The 25032-nt window shown below is 41.0% G+C and overlaps 1 protein-coding gene across 1 annotated transcript in view; it reads left to right on the forward strand.

The window, feature by feature from the left end:
• Positions 1–25032, forward strand: part of LOC115099446 (carboxypeptidase B-like) — a 57738-nt gene that overhangs the window by 16902 nt on the left and 15804 nt on the right. The window contains exons 4-9 of the mRNA XM_029617097.1: positions 4850–4949; positions 5071–5172; positions 6713–6814; positions 9626–9736; positions 11387–11477; positions 13506–13708. Of these exons, the coding sequence (XP_029472957.1) occupies positions 4850–4949; positions 5071–5172; positions 6713–6814; positions 9626–9736; positions 11387–11477; positions 13506–13708 (709 nt within the window). The remainder of the gene's footprint in view (positions 1–4849; positions 4950–5070; positions 5173–6712; positions 6815–9625; positions 9737–11386; positions 11478–13505; positions 13709–25032) is intronic.

Raw genomic sequence — 25032 nt, forward strand, 5'->3', positions numbered from 1 at the left:
TGAATTAGTAGCTGCAGCCCATTTGCAGGGCAGATCAGATGATGAAACTGAAAGCAGCAAACAGGGAGAGAGAGAAAAACAAGATGTGTTTTATGACATCAACTCAACCCTCTTGTCCAATAACAAGTAGTAAGTGCTAAAAACAGAAAGAAGGAAACATAACTGTGCATTAGTTCAATACACACAAATGTTTACAAGAACCTTCCCTCCCTTTTACACTTTCAGGACTTCATCTTCCCAACCAACAGGCCAAATATGTCTGCCCCTGTGATCAACGTCCATTTTTATATTTTCTGTAATCTCCTGAACAATTCTAAAGCTCTTCACATGAGTTATACAGTTTCATTTGTTATAGCAATGCAAAAATTCAGGAAGAAAACAGCAGAATAATCTTTGAAAATAAAGATCCTTATACCAAAAAGTTTTATAGAGAGGATCAAGATAAAAGCTTTGGAGTTTTTTTTGTTGTTGTTGTTTGCAAGAGTGACAGATTATAGGAACGCTCATCAATACCTACAAGGAGTGAGGATTAATACAGAATTATTTAAGTAAAGGTCAATTTTATTCCACATACTGAAGAAAATTGCAGTCAACAGTCCCATTTCTTCAACAGCGCCAACTTAATTAAAGTGAAATCATTCTTCTGACCTGTTACCGGTATTATCACAATATGTGTCCGAGCAGCATCTATGATCTCCTGTGGCGACTCAGGCAGTATCTTGTATATACTGTGTCATACATTATTCTGATACTGTCACTCATACTGTGTGCACAATCTATTATGCTATATTGTCAAGAAATACATCTAAATAAGTATAATCCTGGGCGAATCTTTGCCAGTCTTTATCCGAGCCCCATGCTGATATCTCCCTGGTACATGTAAAATATGAATAGTGCACAAAGAAGAGCACACTTAGAAAATAAGTCTTTTAAAAGCAGGGAAATGTGGACTTAATTAATGATGTATATATTTAACAAAAAAAATAGTAAAACCATAAGAAATTAAATATATTAGAATGAAAGAAAATCTAAAAATAAGACCAAAAAAGGACCACAGACAACAATATTTTGTAGATTCTGATACAAGGAGTATGCACATCTATTACTGTTGTTTTGGTTGGGTATTTCATAAAATTTCTGAGTTTTTCATTTTGTTTATTTTTTTTTTTACTTTTGTTTTGTTTTCCTTTAGTCTTTGTACATTTTACTCTTTTAAAAAATACAAAGACAAGAGGACAACCAATGAAGTTACAAGGTGATACATTTAAGACAAATAGGAGAAAATATTTTTTTACTCAAAGCATAATTAAGCTATGGAATTCACCGCCAGAGGATTTGGTGAAAGCTGTTATTGTAGCTGTATTTACAAAACGTTTGGACAAGTTCCTGGAAGAAAAGTCCATAAACCATTCTTAAGGTGGAGTTGCAGAAATCCGCTTTTTATTCCTGGGATGAGCAGCTTGGAATTTATCTGATCCAGGCCACAAGTACCTGCCAGGTACTTGTGGCCTGGATCAGCCATTATTGGAAGCAGGATACTGGGTCTGATGGACATTTGGTATGACCCAGCTTAGCAAATCTTATATTCTTATGTTCTTTTTGTGCACATAAAATGAAAATTGTGCATATAAAATGGAAAATGAAATGAACACAAAAGCAAATTTCATTGCTACTTTATTTGTTTTGACACAAAATCGCACAGCTTATGTGGTTACATTTTTCATGTCCTTTCAAAACTAATGCACATCCCTCTAACTGACACTGCTGCTTCAAATCGTGTGGCAATTATCTATCATGCCACCCTGGACCTGGCATTTTCTTGAACACTATTTTTCTGAATTTGACGGTACACCAAGTGATAATGCTGGCAATATATTTTATCCAGAAGTTTCTCTGAAGTTATCCAGGTGTTCATTGCATTCTAGTTCCCACTTCTTCATGTAAAGAGGTCTTGTGTGTCAACTTATGATGAGAAAACTCATAGAAAACACATGCATCAGTCATACTGGAAGCACACCTCCATGCATTCTGACCATTGCTTTCACAAAATAGTACTGCACATGTCAGAAAATTCATTAGGACTCATACTAATAATATAGAGCAAGCTTTTCAGTCCATGGTAACCAGTCACTGGAATGGAACATGAAATTAATCATCACCAGGAAAGTGAATGCTGAAGATTTTGACAGAGGGAAACATATTTGGTGCAGTGCCAGCGGCTTATCACTGACATCCACGTCGACCCTGAGCAGCTTGTCACAGATTGTCAGAAGCTCGTCATGGCCATCTCTCTAATTGCGTGCTAGTGGTTCATGGAACTAAATTTATTTCAGTATCCTGCCACTTCTAGCAGCAAGAATGTGTGATAAGCCAAGCAAAATGGTGAGCTTTATACAGCTTGGATGGTGCACTTAATATTGGACAAAGTTAACATGGATGAGTTCACACAGGGCTGTAATACATTCTTGACCCAAGTCATACAAGTACAAATAAGCAAGTTTTCTGCTCCAGACAGGTTTCTATCTACCTGGAAAGAAAAGAAGATATACATGAGGTATAAGGGCCAGTTGCTGGAATGATGTGGCATTCACAAAGACAGCGGAGGATTTCCAAAGCTACTGAATTGCCTCTGGAAAAAAAGAATCTGCAGGTGGAACTACAAATGAAAGAAGAGGCTGCAAGAAATTAATCTCTCGGTATTGACCACAAACTTGGAAACACTGACCTGTTTTACAAATTAAATCCACTTGAATTATTTCCAAGAAAATACAAATCTACTTCACTACAGTCTAAACAGAAAATATGCAGAAATTAATAGGAAAAATAAGGTCACTTAGCTGGTATCAAGTCCACAAAAGGGAGGGAAGAGAATAGAAAAAAATAATTCAGAAGCAAATGCATTCATCATGGCTAATACATAGGAAGAGTCATTTTCAAAAGCAATCTGATAGGTAAAACAGTGCTTTACCCGCAGTCATGACCTGTTATAAAATTGCCCACCTGATGTATGGGTAAATTTATGCTCAGTTAGAGGATAACTTTCAAAACTGCTTGAGTGCGCACATAAACGTATGTATATGGGCACATGCAGATTTACTGCTGTATTTTATAACCTGCATGCAAATGATATGTACATCTTATAAAATGCAAGCACATATACGTGCATACATGCTTACATATGTAAAATCTACAAGTTCAAACTTGTCCAGAAAAGTAGCAGCACTTAGCTGGATAAGTCTTAAAAGCACTACTTGTCCATCTAAGTAGCACTTTTCCAACTTATCCAGGTATGTAAGATAGCCAGATAAGTCCAAAAAAAAAAAAGCGCTATTTATCTGTATAACACAGAGAAGTTGGAATTTAGCCAGATAAGTGTGCGCAAATGATATTCACTCGTATTTGTACTTTGAATTTTAAAGGGATACGTGAACAGATTTTATCGGATTATTGAGACGCATTTACTTCCCCGTAAATTGGCTTTTACACATGTAAGTCAGGGGATTTTCTAACATGCAACAATGAAATAACCAGCTCTACCAATGAGTCTAGCAGTTTGCTCATTTCATCTGCAGCTCATGAAGACCCTCCAGGCTTTTCAGCCTAAAGTCCCCCCCATTTCACCCAGACCACCTACCCAGTCATTTTTTCACTAGTGAGATGTTTACAATACCAGATATTGAGCAGGAGTAAATATATGCAAGTAAAATGCTTAAACTCGTCACTTTGGCAGGTTGCAAAATAGCAACTTATACGTGTAACTCCGCAGAACGCACTTGGCCCATCCCTTTTATATGCACACAAGTTCACTTGCAGTCCCTGATATATACGTATATGTTCTGGTTTTTAAAACAGTGTATACTCGTGGCCATGCTATTTTACGCGCATACATGTTATTTTTTACCGACGCATCTTTTGAAAATTCACCCCATTGCCTGTATGTGCATAAGTTTATCTACAGTGAGCAGAGGCTTTCCCCAGGGTGGAGTTCGGAAGGCATTTTCTTTTTTTTTTTGCATTTTTCAGAAGTGCCTGCAGAAATTCCCTTGAAAAAATTCTGCACACAACTTAGCAGGTATAAACATGTGCAGGTAGCTTTGATGGGATAATTTTCAAAGGGGACGTATGCGCACACTGTCACTTTAAAAATTAGTGTAACTCATGCACATTATGTGATGGAAAATTTCTGCAGGGCTGTTTCACAGTTATCACCTAAGAGTAGTCAATCCCCGCAGGGAGAGTTTTCAAACATCCAGCAGAACTTAATGCCACATATACATGCAGAAGTTACACCACCTTTCAAAGTGAACTTGCACACCTTCAACTTTGAAATTACTCCACCAAATCTACCCTGCACAAGTTAGACCTGGTATGTGGTGCACACAAAAATTCCCTGAAAATGTCCATGCATCCTGCCGAATTTTACAAAGTATGCATGTAACTCCCAACCTCACCCCAATTCCACCCCAGAATCACCTCTGCTCGATCCGGATAAACTTATGCCGAACATAATATACACACATAAGTTCACCGGATATTGGGTGGGCAATTTTGTAAAAGGCCTTTTCTGAGAATAGAACACTTTTACCCACAGTCGTCTCTTTAAAAAGTATTCCCTCTAAACCCAGAGCAACTGGGAAGAATCCTTGACAGAAGAAACTAAAGAAAATTTATGACCACTTTATTGATAAGAAAAACTTCCAAATGAGCTGGCTCAGAAATATGAATTTATCCCACTTAAATAAACAGCTGCACAGAAATTTAAAGGAAAAAAATAGCATAAGTATGGAAATATTGACACTTGATTTGAAAACCTTTCTTTAATTTTGGAATACTTGCTGATTTCTTTCAGAATTCTGATAGACAATCTGCAGTTGGCCCTAGAGAAGGAATTGGATAATAATGCCCGTGCTATCGGATACAATTATGAGAAGTACAACAACTGGGAATCGGTATGGTTCATAAGCATGCTTCACTTTCTTTTTGGCATTGCCGATTCTGCACTTGGATTCCAAGTTTCATTTCAATGAATGTATCCTTTTCCTCTTTATTTTTTTTTATTTTCTTAAACAGATAGCTGAATGGACTGCGAGTATTGCCGCAGCGAATCCGGCTCTCGTTTCCCGTTCCCAGATTGGAACCACCTACGAAGGTCGCCCCATGTACCTCCTTAAAGTAACCACTTTTTATTAGTAGTCAGTATTGGTGATTAATAAACATTGTGCTGATTTGATTCATGCTCTACAATAGATGCAAGATGACAATAGAGGAATTTTCTCTGGACATAATATAGCCTAAAGATTACGCAAGAAACTTTCAGGTCATGCCCATTCCAGGCATGGAAGCTGCAAGCTTTACGACAGATATTTTGAAACTATCCTTACTTTTCGTGTGCAGTCAGGGTACTCACAAATTCCTGTACTTTTATGGAGCCAGCAGACAAGACATTACCAGTACTATTGCCGCCACTGCAGCTTTTCACACACACACACACATCCTCCCCCCCCCCCCCCACCCCAAGGACCACAGAGCCTTCCTCCCAACCCCAATGGACCTCCGAACTCTGATCTCCCCAGTCCCTCTGGACTTCTTATCCTTTCTTTCCCACCTCAGGGCTCTGGCTCCAGCTCTTCTATCAGCAGAAGCCACTTCAGTGGCCCTAACTCCTTGGGGCTTCCATGTGAGATGCAGGGCCTGTGAGTGCAGGCTCACTCAGACCCCCTCTGCTCAGTGCTTTCTGATGGTTCGGCCATGGGAACTCTGAGGTTCATAAGGCATGGCAAGAAGGAAGCCATAGAGGTTCAAAAGGAGAAGGGGGAGGCAAGATTGGAGATTTTTAGGGGAGGAAGGTCATGAGCTTCTCACCCCACCCCCCCATCCCCCCTCCCGAATTTTTCCACTTTAGACACAAGTCTAGTTGACCTGCGCATAAATTCTGGCTTGTACGGTAAATTAATGTTCTTTCAAATAAATTTGAAATGATTCACATTTTAAACATATTAATTCAAATGTGAATATAATTCAGACTGAATATGTTTTCAACTCGTTTGAGAGAACACTGAAAGGAACAGTTCTATATAATGTATTCTATTCTGAGACCATGAGATATATATTTTTAGGTAGGTAAGTTGATGGCGTTTGTTAATCTTTTAAATGAAATGTAGTCATTGTTGAATCCTGATCCTTGTAAATAAATGGTAATTTACCTCTGTCCTATTTTGTCCCTTTCAGGGAAATAATCTATAAATGTCAGCATCTGTCTGTCATACATTTGTACGCTCCTTCTCGCAGAATATCAGCTAATCCTTACGAATAAGATTCTGTGGCTCAAATGACAGAAAAACATCCATATTTATTGAAAACCACACCAGTATTCATTTTAATTATGAAATCACATTAGTAATGTCAATGAACGATAACAAAAGGTGAAGGCAGAAAGATCATGAAATATCGTTAAGCGCTATTTTTGTAATAATGCATTAAAGGTTACTAGGAACTTTCTGACTGCCTGTAAAAGTAGAAACCACAGCCATCGGCCTTGCCTGAAGGGCAGCACATCCTACAGCATTTAATTAGCTTTTAATTACAGAATTCGGTTTATGGCTTCCCGCCCTTGCCACATTACACCTGCTGAGTTTGTAGGACGAGCTTTTCATAACTGGTTTAATTGTTTCCTCTCAGAAAACTGAGTTATTTTGCTTTCTTCTTGTAACAGGTTGGTAAAAGTGGTCCGAATAAGAACGCCATCTTCATGGACTGCGGCTTCCATGCACGAGAGTGGATCTCCCATGCTTTCTGCCAGTGGTTTGTCAAGGAGGTTAGTCCTGCCATGAGTACATCCACTAATGTTTGCAGAAAAAAATATGGGTACATTTATTGCAAGTAAAGGGCCTGCATATGCCAAATTCAGGAAGCAAAAACAAAAAAAATTACTGCTGTTTGTTTATCAAGTAATAAATCAGAACTGTATATGGAGAAATAAAAAAACGTTTCTTGCCACCGTGTCAGGCCTCACAAACTTCCAGAAGATCCTCTTACTCTTGGTCCTGCATGTAGACACATGAGATGTCTTCATAGAGAATTTCTTCTTTTAGGGTGTCCTGATCCTCCCTAGGAGCCTGGCAGCCCCACCAGAGAGTTAGGCAGTTATGTCCTTCTCTATGCTCAGCATCACTCTCCCCTTTTTTAGGAAGGCTCCCTCTAGTGCTGCTTCTCTCTCTTTCAGAAAAGAGACTCAGAAGAATGCTCCTCCCTATACATGCCCATTTATTCTCTGGAGCATGGACCCAAAGACAAAGGGTCTTTCTACAGGCTGGCACTAGGGCAAATGGTGCCCTGGGTGAAAAGTGCCTCTCCCACCAGCTGTGGCAGGATGGGATCTGCCACGGCTACTGGACCTCTCTTTGGCCACAGTGGGATGGAATCTGCCATGGCCATGCCACCGCAGGATAGGTGACACTGGTGGTTAGGGATGTGAATCGTTTTTCGACGATTAAAATTATCGTCCGATAATTTTAATATCGTCTTAAACCATTATGGAACACAATACAATAGAGATTCTAACGATTTATCGTTATAAATCGTTAGAATCGTGAGCCGGCACACTAAAACCCCCTAAAACCCACCCCCGACCCCTTAAATTAAATCCCCCACCCTCCCGAACCCCCCCCAAATGACTTAAATAACCTGGGTGTCCAGCGGCGGTCCGGAACGGGCTCCTGCTATTGAATCTTGTTGTCTTCAGCCGGCGCCATTTTCCAAAATGGCGCCGAAAAATGGCGGCGGCCATAGACCAACACGATTCCACGGCAGGAGGTCCTTCCGGACCCCCGCTGGACTTTTGGCAAGTCTTGTGGGGGTCAGGAGGCCACCCTCCAAGCTGGCCAAAAGTTCCTGGAGGTCCAGCGGGGGTCAGGGAGCGATTTCCCGCCGCGAATCGTTTTCCGTACGGAAAATGGCGCCGGCAGGAGATCGACTGCAGGAGGTTGTTCAGCGAGGCGCCGGAACCCTCGCTGAACGACCTCCTGCAGTCGATCTCCTGCCGGCACCATTTTCCATACGGAAAATGATTCGCGGCGGGAAATCGCTCCCTGACCCCCGCTGGACCTCCAGGAACTTTTGGCCAGCTTGGGGGGGGCCTCCTGACCCCCACAAGACTTGCCAAAAGTCCAGTGGGGGTCCGGAAGGACCTCCTGCCGTGGAATCGTGTTGGTCTATGGCCGCCGCCATTTTTCAGCGCCATTTTGGAAAATGGCGCCGGCTGAAGACAACAAGATTCAATAGCAGGAGCCCGTTCCGGACCGCTGCCGTTCCGGACCGCCGCTGGACACCCAGGTTATTTAAGTCATTTGGGGGGGGTTCGGGAGGGTGGGAGATTTAATTTAAAGGGTCGGGGGTGGGTTTTAGGGGGTTTTAATGTGCCGGCTCACGATTTTACGATTTTTCACGATATTTTACCCCCCCAAACGGCAACAATACGATTCCCTCCCCCTCCCAGCCGAAATCGATCGTTAAGACGATCGAGGACACGATTCACATCTCTACTGGTGGTGCCCCAGCTCACAGTACCCCAGGCTCACCCACCCCAAAATCCAGTCTTGTCTCTACAAGGATTTATTAGGACATACCATTAACTAACCAGAAGCCTACAAAACTATCAAATATTAAAATCCTATTCAGCTTTCAACAAAATAGTATGACATCAGTTAAATTGTGCTACTGCATCATATACATTCTGATATATCAAATAATGTAACTGGCAATTTTTCAATGAATGTTTTGTTATTACTATAGCTGCAGCAGAGTTAAACAAAAAGTGGAAATAAAACTTTTTGTAGATATAGCAATAATAAGATTTGTCCCATGTATAAATAACCAAGCTTTCCATTCTCCACAATGTGTATTATATATATATATATTTATGAGCGAATTTTAAATCTCACATTCCCCCCCCCCCCCCCGCACTTAACATGTCAGCACACACATGTTATAAAATCAGCACATAGGTTTAAAAATCTACCCCTTAGGGGTAGATTTTAAAAGACAGCGCGCGTAGCCGCGCATATCTTATAAAATCCGGGGTCGGCGCGCGCAAGGGAGTGCACATTTGTGCAACTTGCACTCGCCGAGCCCTGCGCGCGCTGCCCGTTCCATCCGAGGCCGCTCCGAAATCCGGCCCTTAGTGATTAAGAGCACTTGCTATTTAAAAAAATCTCAAGAGGTTCCTAAGGGATTTCCTGTATGTTGTGCAACAAGAGCAGTTAAAATGGTGAATACCCAGGTTGCAGCCACATCCCAGCACCAGTGAGCCCCAGGATCCAAATCCAGGACTTCTATTACTAGTTTCATGGTCTGAACCATAGTTCATAAGGCCTGTTTGATAGATTTTATTTTGGCTCATATCACAAGAGCTACAATCACCACTAATTTCATGTATCCGACTAAGGAATTATATTTCCTGCTTGTTCAGTTTGCAATGTAAACCGGCCTGATTTGCATTTTATGCAAGAAGGTCGGTATATAAAAATTAAAAATAAATAAATAAATAAATAAATGTAGGAATGTTTTTTTTTAATTTTATTTTATTTATACGAGAGTTAATATTCCTGTCTCTCTTTTGGTTCTGTAGGCTGTCAATTCTTATGGTACTGATGAGCAAATCACCAATCTTCTTAACAACCTGGACTTCTACATCCTGCCGGTCCTAAACATTGATGGCTACGTCTACACATGGACCAATGTATGTATAAATACAAAAATCAGATAGGGTAGCAAAAATAAATCCAAATGGAAAAACAAGCAAAATTTCTTTGCTAAATATCTGGAATTCAAAAGGGATACTTTAAACATACTTCATTTTTTTATTTTCTGTTTATTTATTTAAGATTTTTTTAGGAGGAAAGAAGACTTCAAAAACTTGGCAAGGGTTACCACCACTACCATTGCAATCATTGATCTTAAAGCTGCCTCCCTCCCTATTTGTGCTCCTATGTGATGATTCATGTCTAAAAATGTTTGTGATATTGAAAAGTGCCCCAAAAAATACAATGCAAAGTCCAATTTCCAAACCAAGTAGTACTTCTCTTTTGGTTTTAGCTTCAGAGTTTTTGTTTCTAGCTTCAAAGATCAGTCACTGTGATGTACAACAGAGAACTGCTGACTTGCATGCATTTTGCCATCAGCTGTCTCAGGGTTTTCTTTCTCTGGACATTGAAAATAGCAGAAATTGCATTAGAGAGGCATTATTTCCAATTCAAGCTATCCCATCTTGTTGAACTTACTAATAAGAAAGCTGCTGTTTTTTCAACTTCAGCAGTGAACATCTTCTACTATACGTCTTTAGAAAATGGTGCAGAAACATGGACCAGCGTCTTCTCCCATTATTACATGGTTTTATATTCACATAATATTATAAAACAAAACTTCAAAATCTCAGTGCAATTTTAAACAGTCAAAGCGATTGCTTAAAGTTAATTTTATTTCTCACTCTTGTTGTAATAAATTTAATTTGAAAAAATGCTTTTCTTCATTTTCTTTCTTTTTGTCAGAAAGGCCCGTTGATAACATCAGAATAGTTATAGAATTAAATCCAAATCAATACAAATATTAAATGCTTATAATTCTAGGCTGTTTCAATGTGAAAATACAAGTCAGCTTTTTTTTGCTTTAAAATAGATCACAGTTTTCTTTCCTTTATTCTGAAGGTCCATAATAATGCAGTATTCATGGTCATACTCTACTCAATGGGAGGCAATACATGCCGTTAGCTTACACAGCCTCAGATAATGCCAAGGTTCCACCATAGTATTAAAAAGGCTTAAAAAATTTTGCCCACATGAATCATTAAGTGTAGACAGACAATTGTAATAACCTCAAAATACATTAGCATGGTTAAAAAATAACGTAAAACCTATTACCTTTTATCTAAAAGATTTCCAAACTCTTTTCTAGAGATTATAAACTTTCATAATAAACACTAACAGTGTCATACTGTTCCATACTGATTCTCCTTCAGCAACAGACATTTGTCTTTTCTGTTTTTAGCCTCAAAAATAGGACAACATTTTCCCCTAACATTTTTATTTCTTCACTAGGCAAACATGATATAACAGAAGTTCAAAGCCTCAGCCCAAGGAATTCCTTTAAATTCGATTTTCTTTCACTCTTATTTCTAACATACACACACGTTTCACCAACAGCTGCCTCAAGGCTTGTCTTCTCTTAACTACTTTAAAGTATGTTCTCTAGGCACTTTTGAATTCTAAATATTTAGCAACAAAATGTTTTTCAATTTTTCCAATGTATGTATTTGCAGCCATGAACTGACTCCTGCAATTAGATGGCAAAGATCGGTTTTAGATTGTTAAGCAATGTCAACATTTGATTTCAGAATCGCATGTGGAGAAAGACCCGTTCCAAGAATGCTAACAGTAATTGCATTGGTACCGACCCCAACAGGAATTTTAATGCTGGGTGGTGCAGTAAGTATTGCAAATTCTTCTTACAAGTTCACAGCATGGCTTTCTTACAAATAATAAATAGTTCCCCCACCACCTATTATCTAGTAGACAGCCTGAGCATAGATGAAACATGACAACCAGCCTGCTGATTGCACAAACACGGGCCACATTTCAAGTATTCAAGCTGGTATGTTTCAAACAGTCATTGTACAATACTGTACGAATAGACACTATAACCTCATTCCTCAGAGTACAACCAGGAATAATATTAGTTACAAATTAACTATCTACTTTTTTTGTCACTGGAACAGACAGCGATTCCAATTCTTTCACAGATTATACAGTTTTCTCCCGCACCTCTTGGGTTTCCATCTCAGAGACAGCTCCTGTTTCTGCTACAGTCCTATGAGCCTTCTGTCACAGTTTTAGCCTAGATTTTCTCCCCATTTCTTTACAACCAACTCCCTCTTCCCAGTCATCCCAGCCAACACAGTGACAATCCCTGGCCAGGTGTCCCTGGATTTGGTTCCCTCTGTGAGCCAGACCTTGTGCACCCTGAGCGGAGCCAGTAGATATTTATGGTGTACGAAAACTGGGGAGCCTTCTGACCCCAGGAACTGTGAACGCTGCCTCTGCAGAAACCATGCCTTGAGGACCCACAAAACTGTGGCAGCACGGTTAATAGTTTCTTGTTCTGTCAGTGATCACAGCACCCCAGGGTTTCAACAGATGCATTGGCTTCCTGCAAGTCAGAGGATTCAATTTAAGGTTGTAACATTGGTGCCGATTCAGTAAAGTTTGCGGGAGAGCAGGCGAACACCCGCTCCCCCGGCGCACACACAGGCCACTCACCTGTGCACGCGATTCAGTATTTAAATGAGGCCCGGCGGTAGAAACAGGTAAAAGGAGGCGCTAGGGACACTAGCGCTTCCCTAGCGCCTCCCTTTGGCCCAGAGGGGCGGCTGTCAGAGGGTTTGACAGCCGACGCTCAATTTTGCTGGTGTCGGTTCTCGAGCCCACTGACAGCCACGGGCTCGGAAACCAGACGCCGGCAAAATTGAGCATCCGGTTTTCGACCCAACAGCTGCCGGCCCATTTAAAAAAAATTTTATTTTTTTTTTACTTTTTTTACCCTTGGGGACCTCCGACTTAATATTGCCATGATATTAAGCAGAAAAGCAGTTTTTACTGCTTTTCTGTGCACTTTCCCGATGCCCGAAGAAATTAGCGCCTACCTTTGGCTGCACATTTTGTTTTCTGAATCGCACGGGAATACCTAATAGGGCCATCAACATGCATTTGCATGTTGAGGGTGCTATTAGGTTCGGCGGGTTGGACGTGCGTTTTTGGCGCACTGTACTGTATCGGCCCGTTTGTGAGGACAACTTGGCCTACCTAGCCAAAAAGATGATTAGGTAAGCCCCCCTTAGACCCTAAGGTCCACTGACAAAGGCCTTTTGGTAGTTCCTACTCTGAAAACTCTGCTTTTGCAGGACCCTCGGATGAGGCATTTTCCATCATTGACCCTGCCTGTGGAATGATTTGCCCACAGAGCTTCGGGGAATTTCAAATTACAAATGTTTCAGGGGAAAACCTGAAATCTTATTATTTTAAGCTAGTCATCTCTTGATCTACCACTGTATTGGTAGATCAAGAGATAGCACATTGTCTTATTTTTGCTGTTTTATGAATTATTGTTTCAGAATTCGTATGTTGTATTGTTCATCTGGATTTATGCATTTTTGTTTTATGGTTTGTTGTATCTCTTTTTGTATTTGATTTTATGATTTATCTTTATACACTCTGTATTTTATTGTGTATGGTCTGCTGTAAGCTGCCTAGCATAATTTCTCCTAAAAGTGGTATATAAGAACTTTCAAATAAATAAACTGGAGCAAAAGCAAAATGGAGGCTTGGAAATCTAACCTAGGTCTTCCACTGATTATATTCTGAGAATAGAATGACTTACATAGTGATGTCCAAGAACCATTGTAAACATGTCATTATTTAAGTGCTGTAGAATATTTAAGACTTCTCTCTTCTTTATAGCTGTTGGCGCCTCAAACAGACCATGTGATGATACTTACTGTGGCTCTGCTCCTGAATCTGAAAATGAGACCAAGGCTCTGGCTGATTTCATTCGTTCCAAACGCTCTACCATCAAGGCTTATTTGACAATTCACTCCTATTCTCAAATGCTGCTCTTCCCCTATTCCTACAAAAGTTCCCTTACGAAGGACCACACTGAATTGGTAAGGATAGATCTGAGGAAACATACTTTACTTGCCTTTGTCATTTTCTTTTTCTGAAATCTGTATCCTTAGCTGAAGTTCCAACCAAAGCCTGTAATTCAGTCACAAAGAACATTTCCCAGTCAACTAATCAATCATCAGTTAAATCGTAATTATTGGAAGTTAAAAAATGTAGGGTATCAAAATTTGAAAATACTCTCTCATGTGTTTTGAAGATTAGTAATGATACCATAGTTAAGAGAAAGGAACAAATGTAAAGGGGTAGGCAAATCCAGTCCCTGAGCACCACAAGCCATCTTAGTTTTTAGGTTATCCACAAAGAATAGGCATGAGATACACGTGCATGCATTGGAGGTGGTGCAAAGCAAGTCATCTCATGCGCATTCAGTGAGGTCCATATTCAAAGGCATTTAACTTGTGAGTTATCTGGCTAAATGCCTACTTTTTAATATTTAGGGAAATTATCCAGCTAAATTTAGCCACACAAGTCATCATGCAGCTAAATTCTAGCTGGACAAAAAAGAGGAGCTCCTGGGCAGAGCTAACTTATCTGATTTTCAACTGTATCTGGCTAACTGGGCGATGCATCAGGCCGTGGTAGCACTCTAATGCGCATTAAACGTTACAGCATATATTGCAGTAATATTGAGTGATATACCTTCCACTATTACAATTACCTTCTTTGCATGTGATTTCCATTCATTAAGAATGCAAATGCATGCAAAGAAGGTCGTGAATAGGAAATCCGAAGCAAACGTTTTATCACAGCCAACAAAGAAGGTGGTCAGCTGCAATAAAGATAACAACACCCATTTCAAATGTAGAAATGTCAGACGAGAGGCCCGGGACCCTACCGCAGGTCCCAAGGTTCCCATCTCACATTTAAAGCTGAGAAAAAAAAAGTTGTGCATCAAAATGGAGAGGTTAAGCAGTGATCAGTGATAACCCCAGACAAAACTCAGGACCAGCACTCGAGGCAGCCCTGACTCTTCCAAAGTAAAAATATAGTGCACTTTGCCATGTGGTGGCAGCCCTGGTCCCCGTACCCCCTTCCCCCTTCCTTCCCAAAGGGGTCACAAAATGAAACAGGGTCCTAAGTCCCTGACACCTCTGTCCTCAAAAGGTCAAAAACAAAAAAAAAAAGAGGATTCCAGACCACAGCCCCTCTTTCGGACATTTAAGGTACAGTTGCAGATATCAACTGCTTATTCTTGGATAAGCAGCAAGGTATCTATCTACCCCTTGGGATCCTGCTAGGTGCTTGTGTCCTGGATTGGCCACTGCTGGAAACAGGATGCTGGGCTTGACAGACCCTTGGTCTGACCCAGTATGGCAAGTCTTATGTTCCTATATCCCCCCCCCAAAGGTTAAAATCATTGGGGTTCAGTGGCCTCCAAACTCCCCTCCCCCAAAGATAAAATATAAGGATTGGAGGTTCGAGTCCCTCTACCCCCCAACCTCCCCTGGACCCCTCCCCCTCCTCAAAAGTCTAAAATGTAAAAGAAGGATCTAGGCCCTGGCCCCCCACCCCCAACCTCCCTCCTGCATCTCTGAACCTTTAAAAGTAGTAGAGGGTCTTGCACTGGGGCTAGCGTACACTCTTGCACCAAACTCAGTCAGCGCCATTTTTCAAAATGGCGCCGACCTGACCTTGACCTAGTCATGTGACTGGGACAAGGTGCAAGGATCAGACCCAGGCCACGTGGGTCTCCCTACCTGATAACTTTTCATTTCCAGTTACCCTGAGATTATCCTGGTTTAGTGGGAGGGAGGGAGGCTGCACACAAACGTTGTCCACTCTTTCTCTCTTATATACACACACTCTCTAACACACACATGTTCATTCTCACACACTCTTATTCACACTCACATGCTTCCTCACACATTCATGCTGACATACACACTCTCACTCACATGCTGTCTCTCACTCACAGTCACACACACATATATATACACTCTAGAATGCACAAGCGACAGCAGCTTCCACCTTCAGTCCACACAGCTGATGGAACTCTTCCACTTTCCTCCCAGGTGCAGACCAGTGCTGTTCCTTTCTTCTGGGCACATGAGCTGATGTTAAGCCTGATGCTTCAGGCTGGGGCAACTGCACCTCCTTCTTCTCATCCACCACAACTTCCTTTTCCGGGCCTGCGTAGGAGGGAAGAATACCCACTGGTCCTTCTTTCTGTCCATGGGGCCTGAGATCCTTATGGGCCCATCATTAACTTGGTGGCTCCACTGCCACTGCTGGCGTTTTCTTTCTGCTCACAGGGTGTGGCAACCCTGTGGACACATAATTATTTATTTAGGTTTTTTTAAATCTTATATTACACATCATTAGAACTGTTAAAATTGCATAATTAAAACATTTTAAAACAATAACAACATTTTAAAATAATAACAATAAAAAAACATTCATGAAATAAAGCAATCACATACAAAAACTGACAAATTTAGCCATCATCCAAAAGCATCTTTAAAAAGAATGGTCTTAATATTCTTCCTGAACACCTTCCTGAACACTTTCTCTCTTCTCTAATCTGTGCTGGCTAGGCATTCCACTATGTCAGAGCTATAACGAAAAAGCCCTAGCTTTCATCTGCCGAAGCTGATATTCACAATTGGAAGGCAGTTGTAACAATCTTTACTCAGCTGAGCATAAAAAAGCAGGCTGGTTTATACCAATGAATTTTATTTCTGATTGAGCAAGGGTGCTCTTCATTCAATAATTTAGTCATCAATACTAACATTTTGGACCTCCGTTTAACCAAAGGCTAATGTAAGTCCTTCAATGCAAGTGTTATATGATCCCTTCTAGCCAATCCCCTAAGCAGATGAGCAGCAGCAGCATACTGCACTAACTGAAGCACATGCATTCATTTTTCTGGGAGTCCAGATGAAAGGCTAAATAACCCGGGTGCCCTAACTCCAGGGTTCGAAGCACAGTTCAGAACAATTCCGGAATGTCAGCCTGGGAATCTAAAACAAGTCTCAAGCTTCACATATCAAATAGAATGGATAAAGGGATACCTTCAAAACTAATAGAAGCTACATTAGTACAAGGAGAATATTTTCCAACCCAGAGAAGTCTTGTTTACTGTACATTCAAGGGCATCCATTATGTGCTAATCAAGATTTAATCTCAGACATGCAGCACTGTCTGCCATTGGTGACTTTTTTTTTCCTGCGGAGTGTGGGAAGGGATGTTTTTTGGGGAAGGACGTGTTGTCACCCCATAATATTGCCATCTGAGGTGGCCATCTGACCCTGCCTACCGATAGAACTGCGCCTGGTGATCACATTTTTTAGAGTGTTTAGCAAAATGGATCTATGTTAGTTCAGATTGAAATATGAACTTTTGAGAGCTCAGTGGTTATTCCCCCAGATTTCCTCAATTCCGGTTTCCATGCAGGCCAGCTCAGATTATCAAGAAGAAACAATTATGAATTTTGGTGAGACCTTGCTCAAACTCTGCATGTGAATCTTCATGGAATGTCAGTGTAAGTCTTCTTGGATTTGACCAACTTCAAGGGAAATGGCAGGAGTAGGAAGATTATGTAATTTCTTTGAACTTTCCTTCTTCAGTTGTAATATTTTGCATCATTACTTTGCAGTTTTTTCAGCAGTATCCAACTCATTGATCATGCATGTCCTAAGACAAGTAAAGCTCAAAAATAGGAATGCAAATACAATTGGGGTTGGTTCAGAATCTTAGTGAGTTGGGCAAATCATTTCAAATGAGTTACTTCAGAAGTGCTCCCTAAAACCTGTGCCATATCTGACACTGAGGGTCATGAACTAATGCATCATTTTGCATGCACTATTAAGGAATTTCACATGCTTTCTTTATCCATGTAAATGAGCTAGGTAGACAAATTGCACATTAAATTTAGCAATGCAAAATTTCACAAAATAAATTACACTTCATTGAGATGTATAGAGATGTGTATCTTTTTTTTTGTTTGTTTCATGGTTTGGTTCTGGTCCCCCGCAAGTAATTTTGTTTTTTCCGCGGTTCACGATTTTTTTTTCGTGGTTCCTGAATCTCGTGTTAGTGTACACTAACACAAAACAAGAATTTTTCTGAAATTCTGGAAAAATTTCCTTCGTTTCAGAGCACTCCCGAACCATGACGAATGCACATCTCTGGAGATGTACTTATTTTTTTGTGACAAACATTATGTGACATCTATTTCACATGTAATTTAACTATGCGCTTATAGTTAGAGCTGCTTTGCATACTTTAGCATTGCAGTAGCTCATTAATTATTAAGTTGAATAACATTTCACACACAGAAATCTATGAATGAAATTATATTCAAAGAGACGGTGAAAAACTTTTCAATTAGTGCTTTTTGCACTGAAAAGCCATAGTACATATTATCACAAATACTGTGCAATATCAGGGCTTTACTTTTAAAATGGTTTTTTCCCTTTATAAATGATGATAGTGTTCATTCATTTAGTATTCTCAAAAAAATTCTGTGGTAGTCCTCCTTTAAATAGAGCATTGCAAACTGAAGTCAGGGTCAAATGGCTTAAAAAAATAAACATTCGTAAAATCCAAGTTACTCAAAAATATTAAAATTAATGATAATCACAATGATTAGTCTTACAGACTAAAATAGTAAACTATTCATGCTCTAAATAGCCTTCCTCAGGGAATAATGTGAAATTCTTTTTTTATGATATCTTACATATGTTTTTATATTAATATGGGCTGTATGCAGCAAGGGCTGGATTTTAATACCTACACGCGGGCATACATTTGTACGAGCAACCTAGCCGCACTCGTGTTATAAAATCCGGGGTCGGCGCACGGAAGGGGGTATACAATAGTGCACCTTGCGTGCATCGAGCCCTTTGGGAGCCCTGCTGGCTTTCCCTGTTCCCTCCAAGTCCACTCCGAAATCGGAGCGGCCTCGGAGTGAACTTTCCTTCTGCCCCCCCCCCCCCACCTTTCCCTCTCTTCCCCTACCTATCCCGCCCCCAGCCCTACCTAAACCCCCCCCCCTAATCTTTATTTTATAAGTTGTGCCTGCCTCCGGGTAGACATAGTTTGCGCGCGCTGGCCGATGGCTGGCCTGTGATCCCGGGCACAGCGCCAAATGGCCACTGTGCCTGGAGGCTCCAGCCCCGCCCCACCCCACCCATGCCCCACCCCTTTTTTCAAGCCCTGGGACTTACACGCGTCCCGGGGCTTTACGCACGCTGCCGGGCCTTTTGAAAATAGGCCGGGTGTGCGTCGTGTAAATCCTCCCAGATTTACACGCGTAGGTCTTTGAAAATCTGCCCCCAAGCATTTTGTCAATAGACACAAAATGGAAGAAAACCTTCAGTACATTGACCCCTAAGAACAAATTATTTATGGCACACATGGTATGGCTCAGCTCATAACCTTCAGGATATATGACTGGGGTGGTTAAACTGTGCAAGGGTCAGCTCTTCTTTTCTCTTTATTTTACATGGCAAATGTAAAATACCACACCTCGTTTTTTCATCAAGCACAACTGCCAGCCAGGCAAATAAACTAATAATGAAGAGAATGCAGTGGCGTGCATCAGTTACACAATATTATTGCAATCTTTTGTTTGAAAAAAAAAATGTACTGAGTTCATCCCTATACACATTCTGTGTGTTCTTGTAACTTCAACTGGCTAACTTTATAGTACGCTCATGGGAACTTTGCATACCAAAAGTGGAGGAAGTCAGCCAGGAAAGAGTTCCTTTCTTCTGAAAGTAGACATGTCCCCAAAAAATATGATTGGTTCAGCTTTTAGTTAGCAATGTCTGAAATGTTTACTTATCCCTACTTACACAACAACAACATACAAAAAAGGACAGCACTTTCTATACTCAGACTGACTTTGCTCTAAGACCATCCAAGTCAAACTCTCTTTATCATCCAGGATGAGTCAGTGTACTTAAAGTAACAATATATGTAGGCAGATAAGGGCCTAGTCAGTCCAGTTGCTGCCAGCTATGCTACTAAAGTTGAGAGTATCTCCCACCCTGTCAGTTTTTTAAACATAGAAACAGAGAACATGAAAGAAGATAAAGACCATATGGCCCATCCATTCTGCCCATCCACTTCACCTGTTCAGCTTTATAGTCCTTCCTCTCCCTCACAGATCCTCTGTGCTTGTCCCATGTTTTCTTGAAATATGATATGGCCCTTGTCTTTTTTAGATTGCAGTCTTCTGTTAATTTATAATCCCCCCTGATTCATCGAATGAATTTATTAATGAATTTATGGTGAGTAGTAGCCAGCTCATGGGTGATTTCAATGTACATACTAAAAACACTATTAAACAATATGAGAACCAGTTTCTAACTTCAGAGAAGGATCTTGGTTTGACTCAATGGATTTATGAACCCACTCACCAAGCAGGTCATTCTTTAGATTTAATATTTTCTACCCAACAATATCCAACTTATTACAAATTTACTTCAGTCTTTTCAGAATGTTTGGACAGATCATTCTTTAATAACTTTCTCTCTTGAGTCTATAGTTACTCCAGGCTCTTCAAAATGCATGCCATTTGTAGAAGTTCAGAATATTAAAAATATTGATATGGTTGCTTTGGCAATTGAATTAGACCTCTTCCCATAAAGGTGAATTTTAAAAGCCCTACGCAAGCCAAAGCCAGGAGATACGTGCACACGTGGGGCCGGCGCACACCACGCAGATTTTAAAAGGCACCCATGTACGTGCGTATTTCCCGGTACGCACACAAGTCAAAGGTTCAGAAAAAGGGGTGGGGCATGGGCGTGTCAGGGGAAGGCCAAGAGATGTGTGTGTAAATACGTGCACAGGCGTGCGCCGGTGTCCCCTGCCGTGTAACTTAACTACTGCTTTGGATGGCATGTCAGTACAAAATCAAAAGTCTTGGCTAGTCAGTGGGGTTTTAAGATTTTGAGCTAACAGGGGGGGGAAAGAGGCTAATAAATTAGGGGGGGGTGGAAGTCCTATCCCTAAACTGGGTGAACTGGAAATGAACTGGGAAAACATGGTATGGCTTCGGCGCACACCCCTTATAAAATTCCCCCTAACTTAGGCGGTAGAGGCGGCATTTGCATGCACGTGCATGCGTCCATATAAAAATGTGCACACGTGTGCGGGCTGTCAGCCTATTTTATAACATGTGAGTAAGTTATAAAATGGCTGCATCTCTGGACACGAGCTGACATGTGCACCTGCCTGTTTAAAAGTTACCATCTTTGGATTCTGCAGATGTCCACTTACAGGCACAAATCAAAACTTGGGTTAAGACTTGGAAAAAAATCCTTCATAAAGGTTCTCCCAATGTGCTTTGTCCAGTGAGAAAGTCTAATGGGCAGCCATGGTTTCATCTTGGTCTCAGGTTCTTAATAATAGAAAAACTAGACATTTTGAAAGGCTTTGGCATACTCATAAATCTTACTCAAATAAAGATCTTTGTCACTCTAGTATCGCATTCTATCAAAAAGAGATTAATCAGCTTAAAAAAGTATATTTGGTCAGAATTTTTCAACAATTTAGGGAGAATCCAATACTTCATTGGGAGCTTACATGAAAGCAATAAATCTTACTAACAATATTACAGGAGGCCAAACATTATAATATTCCTTCCAATACAGGTTAGGTAGCACTTAAACTTTCAACAGGGGTATGAGAATTAAGAAAAGAACGCAGCTGAGCAGGCTCAAAAAACACATATCTTACACTGTTTATTTTTAAGATGGATTTACTTGGGTATTTTATATTAATGACTGCTCCCAAAGATCTTGCTTCTTGACACATCGCCAAAAAGTTTTTCCTCCGAACCTGAGTCTCTCTCGATATGTGCGGGTATATCCATATCTTCTGCCCTAGGTAAATTTTTTTCTCTATTACGTAGAAACATTCTTAAGATTGAATCCCATTCTGAAGGAAATATAAAACTAACCAACATAGTTCCACGATGTTCGATCTGAGATTTATTCTAAAATATCTGTTATATTGCCAATCCCTTCTGGCTGGGTAATAGGTGTACTTTGTATCCTCTTCTCAGATTTTCTCTCTTTCAAAAGATATATTTTTGCGATTGGAGGTATCGCCTCCTGAGGTAACATTAATATTTCCATTAGATATTTTTTGAACTGCTCCAAAGGTGATATTAACTGTTATTATTTGTAAGGGTTTTGGGTGGATCCCTGGACCTATGGCAGCTGACCACGCCCTCGGGGGAAGTCTCGTATCAGGCTCAGCGTTGGAGACACACACATACTAGTTCTTTTATTATACAGGATTGGTGAACCACCAGAGGTGACAGTAGTGAGCTGAAAAGTAGCCCGGTTGGGCTTGTAGTCCCTCAGGCTCTGGAACAGCGATCCCACAATGGCTGTGCTGTAATAGAGAGAACTGAGATGGTGAGCAGTAGCAGGATATGCAGAGTTCAGGAATAGAGCCTCGTTGGTAATGTACTCACGCAGCGGTCTCTCAGCGTGGAGCACAGGAGCTGGAGTAAAGGCAGGCCCTCGAGGAGCGAGTACCTAGTTCCAGGGAATAGCTCTGAGAGATAGAGATGGTAACTCACAGATGTTATAGGCAACGGTGTCTTCCTGGCAGAAGTGGAGTCCAAGTAGCGAGTCCAGGAACATGGGCCCTCGAGGAGCGAGTACCGGTTCCAGACTGCGACCTGAAAGATAAGAAAGAGAGAGAGGCCCCCGAGAAGCGGGTACCCCAAATACAGTAGGTCCGAAGGAGGCAGAGTTGCAAGGTACGGAGAGCGAATCCCATCCGTTAGGAAATCTTTGCTAACTCGATTAGCTAGCAATCGCGTAGGCCTTTTGTATCCTGGATGCATGACGTCATCACAGGGGGACGCTCCTGAAGTTCGCGCCACTGAAGGTACTTGAAGCAGGGCTGCGCGGCGTGCACGCCCTAAGGCAGCTGAACAGCATGGTGGGAGGCAGCGCCCAAGCCAGTCCAGAGATGCCGGAGAGGACGGCAGGCAGAAGCTGCGGCAGCCAAAAGTCCGTCAACCGCAGGAGGAGTCACCAGAGAGGTAAGTAGGGCGGAGTGGAGATGTCAGGCAGCAACAGTTGTAACATTAACTTAACCTGTGGAAAGTTTAGCACACAAAGGTTTTTATATCTCAGTTCATTCTCAATGTTTTCCAATTTTCTTGAGTTGGACATTTTACCTTTAGTCATTCCCTCTTGGTTTTTCTGTAACTGAGAAACTTGTTTTTCTAATTCATTGATTTTATTTGTATGTGAGGTTATAACTGGATTGATCTGTCGTACGTGTTGTTGGGTTTCAGTTATTATATTTGACAATGTGGAAATTGAAATTTCTAGCAAAATCAGCGCCTTCCAAACATTTTCTAATGTTATCTCTTGCTTTGTAACCATGCCCAATAAGGAAGATTGTGTGCTTACCGTACCTCCCTGAAGATGTTCTTGCTCCAAGTTTGGAGCCGTAGTCAGGGCCGCTCTCCCCATCGGTGTTGAGGTCATCGGGGTGCTCACCAGGTTATCCCCTCCGGTCGCACCCAGCACCAGCTGCCACGTCTGAGGTGGAATCCCCGCTCCTCCGACGACTCTGATGTTAGCCAGCTCAGCCTCGGCATCCCCCACGACAGGCCCAAAGTTGTCTAATGCTTGCCGTAAGTCGCCTGGACCTGGATCCCGAGGTTGTCCGTAGCAGGGGGGAGACGGAGTCAATGGAGCTCTGGGGCTTAAAATTGTTTATAGGTCCAATAGTGTCGGCGTTTGCTCCATGCCAGGCACTATAGCGGACAATCCTCCCAGAGTTTGAATGCTTGTCAGCGAAAAAAACCCCTCTAGTTTGGATTGTGCAAGGGCAGTCATTCGAGGCATTGGGGAATCCAGATGAATTTTGCCCTTGTGCTTTGTATGAGGCATGATAGTAAGAGGAAATTCCAGCAGAGATCAGAGCACCTTAATCGCCATCCTCCCCTTAGGCAGCCATCAGATATTAATAATTTTAAACCTATGTCAAAACTATCATTTCTTTCTAAGATATTGGAAAAAATTATCTATGTCCAGCTATCCAGTTTTTTTGGATTAGATGTTGGCATTTCATCCTAGGCAATCCAGCTTCCACCGGGGTTATACTACAGAAACAGCCTTGATAGCTTTGATGAATGAGATCTGGTCTAGAACAAAAGATGGGAAGACTATGCACATTGCCTTTTTAGACATGAATGCAGCCTTTGACAACCTATCCCTCTTGATACAAAGATTTCAAGAATTGGGTATTGAGAGACAGTGCTGGATTAGTCAATCTCATTTATGGATAAATGCTCATACCAAATTAGTTGGAAAGATGAACTATCTTCTTGGCAGCTGTCTTGTGGTGTACCTCAAGATTCAGTTTTACCCTCTCTTTTGTTTAATCTTTATTTAACTCCTTTGTCCAACTTAATTCAGGATCTTGGTCTGAGCTGCTTTCTTTATGCAGTCAATGTTCAGAATGTAGGTTATCTGGACCCAGACTGAGCAAATATTTAAATGAAATGAACAACTTGATAGGACTGCATGATGGCTTCAGGCACATGGATGAACGTTAACCCTCGAAAATAAGAAGCGATATGGATTGTGAGGAAAGCTCTTTTCTCCAGAACTTCACCTTTTATGCAAGGATCCGTAATTCCACTAAAAGAAGTTGTCTCTGCATTGGAAATTAGAAATTATGAAATTTTGGCCCTCATATCTCTTCCCTGATTCATTATTAATTTTATTATCCTGATCCTCATTTTATTTGGCATTTAAGACCAGTTTTAGAACACAAGGATCTTCAGATCCTTGCTTACACTTCAGTTTTTGATTGGTTAGATTATTGAAATATGCTATTTCAGGGACCTTCTTAGAACATGTCAAATTCAAAACACAGCAGCCAAACTTATTTTTGGTTTTAAGAAATGTGATCATGTCACTCCTTTATTCCTTGCATTGCATTGGTTACCAATTGGGTGTAGGGTAAAGTTCAAAATTTTTTTATTTTTATTTAAACTTTTTATATACAACGTATTCAATTTGGGTAGACCTAAGTGGTTTACAAAGAAATACATACATAATAAATTAAAATATTACAAAGTAAGATAAATAAAAACAATTAGAATCATACATAATACATAAGGAAGAAGAGTGAGGGAGAAGTTATTTATATGCAAGTGAAAATAGATGGGTTTTTAGCTATTGCTTGAAATCTTTAGAAGTGGATAGTGATCTAAGGTGATCGGGGAGAGAATTCCACAATGAAGGGCCTGCAACAGAAAAGGCTTGACATCTGGTAATGTCTAGTCTTGCCAGCTGAACTGTTGGTACCTCAAGTA

Source organism: Rhinatrema bivittatum, chromosome 9 (assembly GCF_901001135.1).
Source record: "Rhinatrema bivittatum chromosome 9, aRhiBiv1.1, whole genome shotgun sequence".
Taxonomy (NCBI): domain Eukaryota; kingdom Metazoa; phylum Chordata; class Amphibia; order Gymnophiona; family Rhinatrematidae; genus Rhinatrema; species Rhinatrema bivittatum.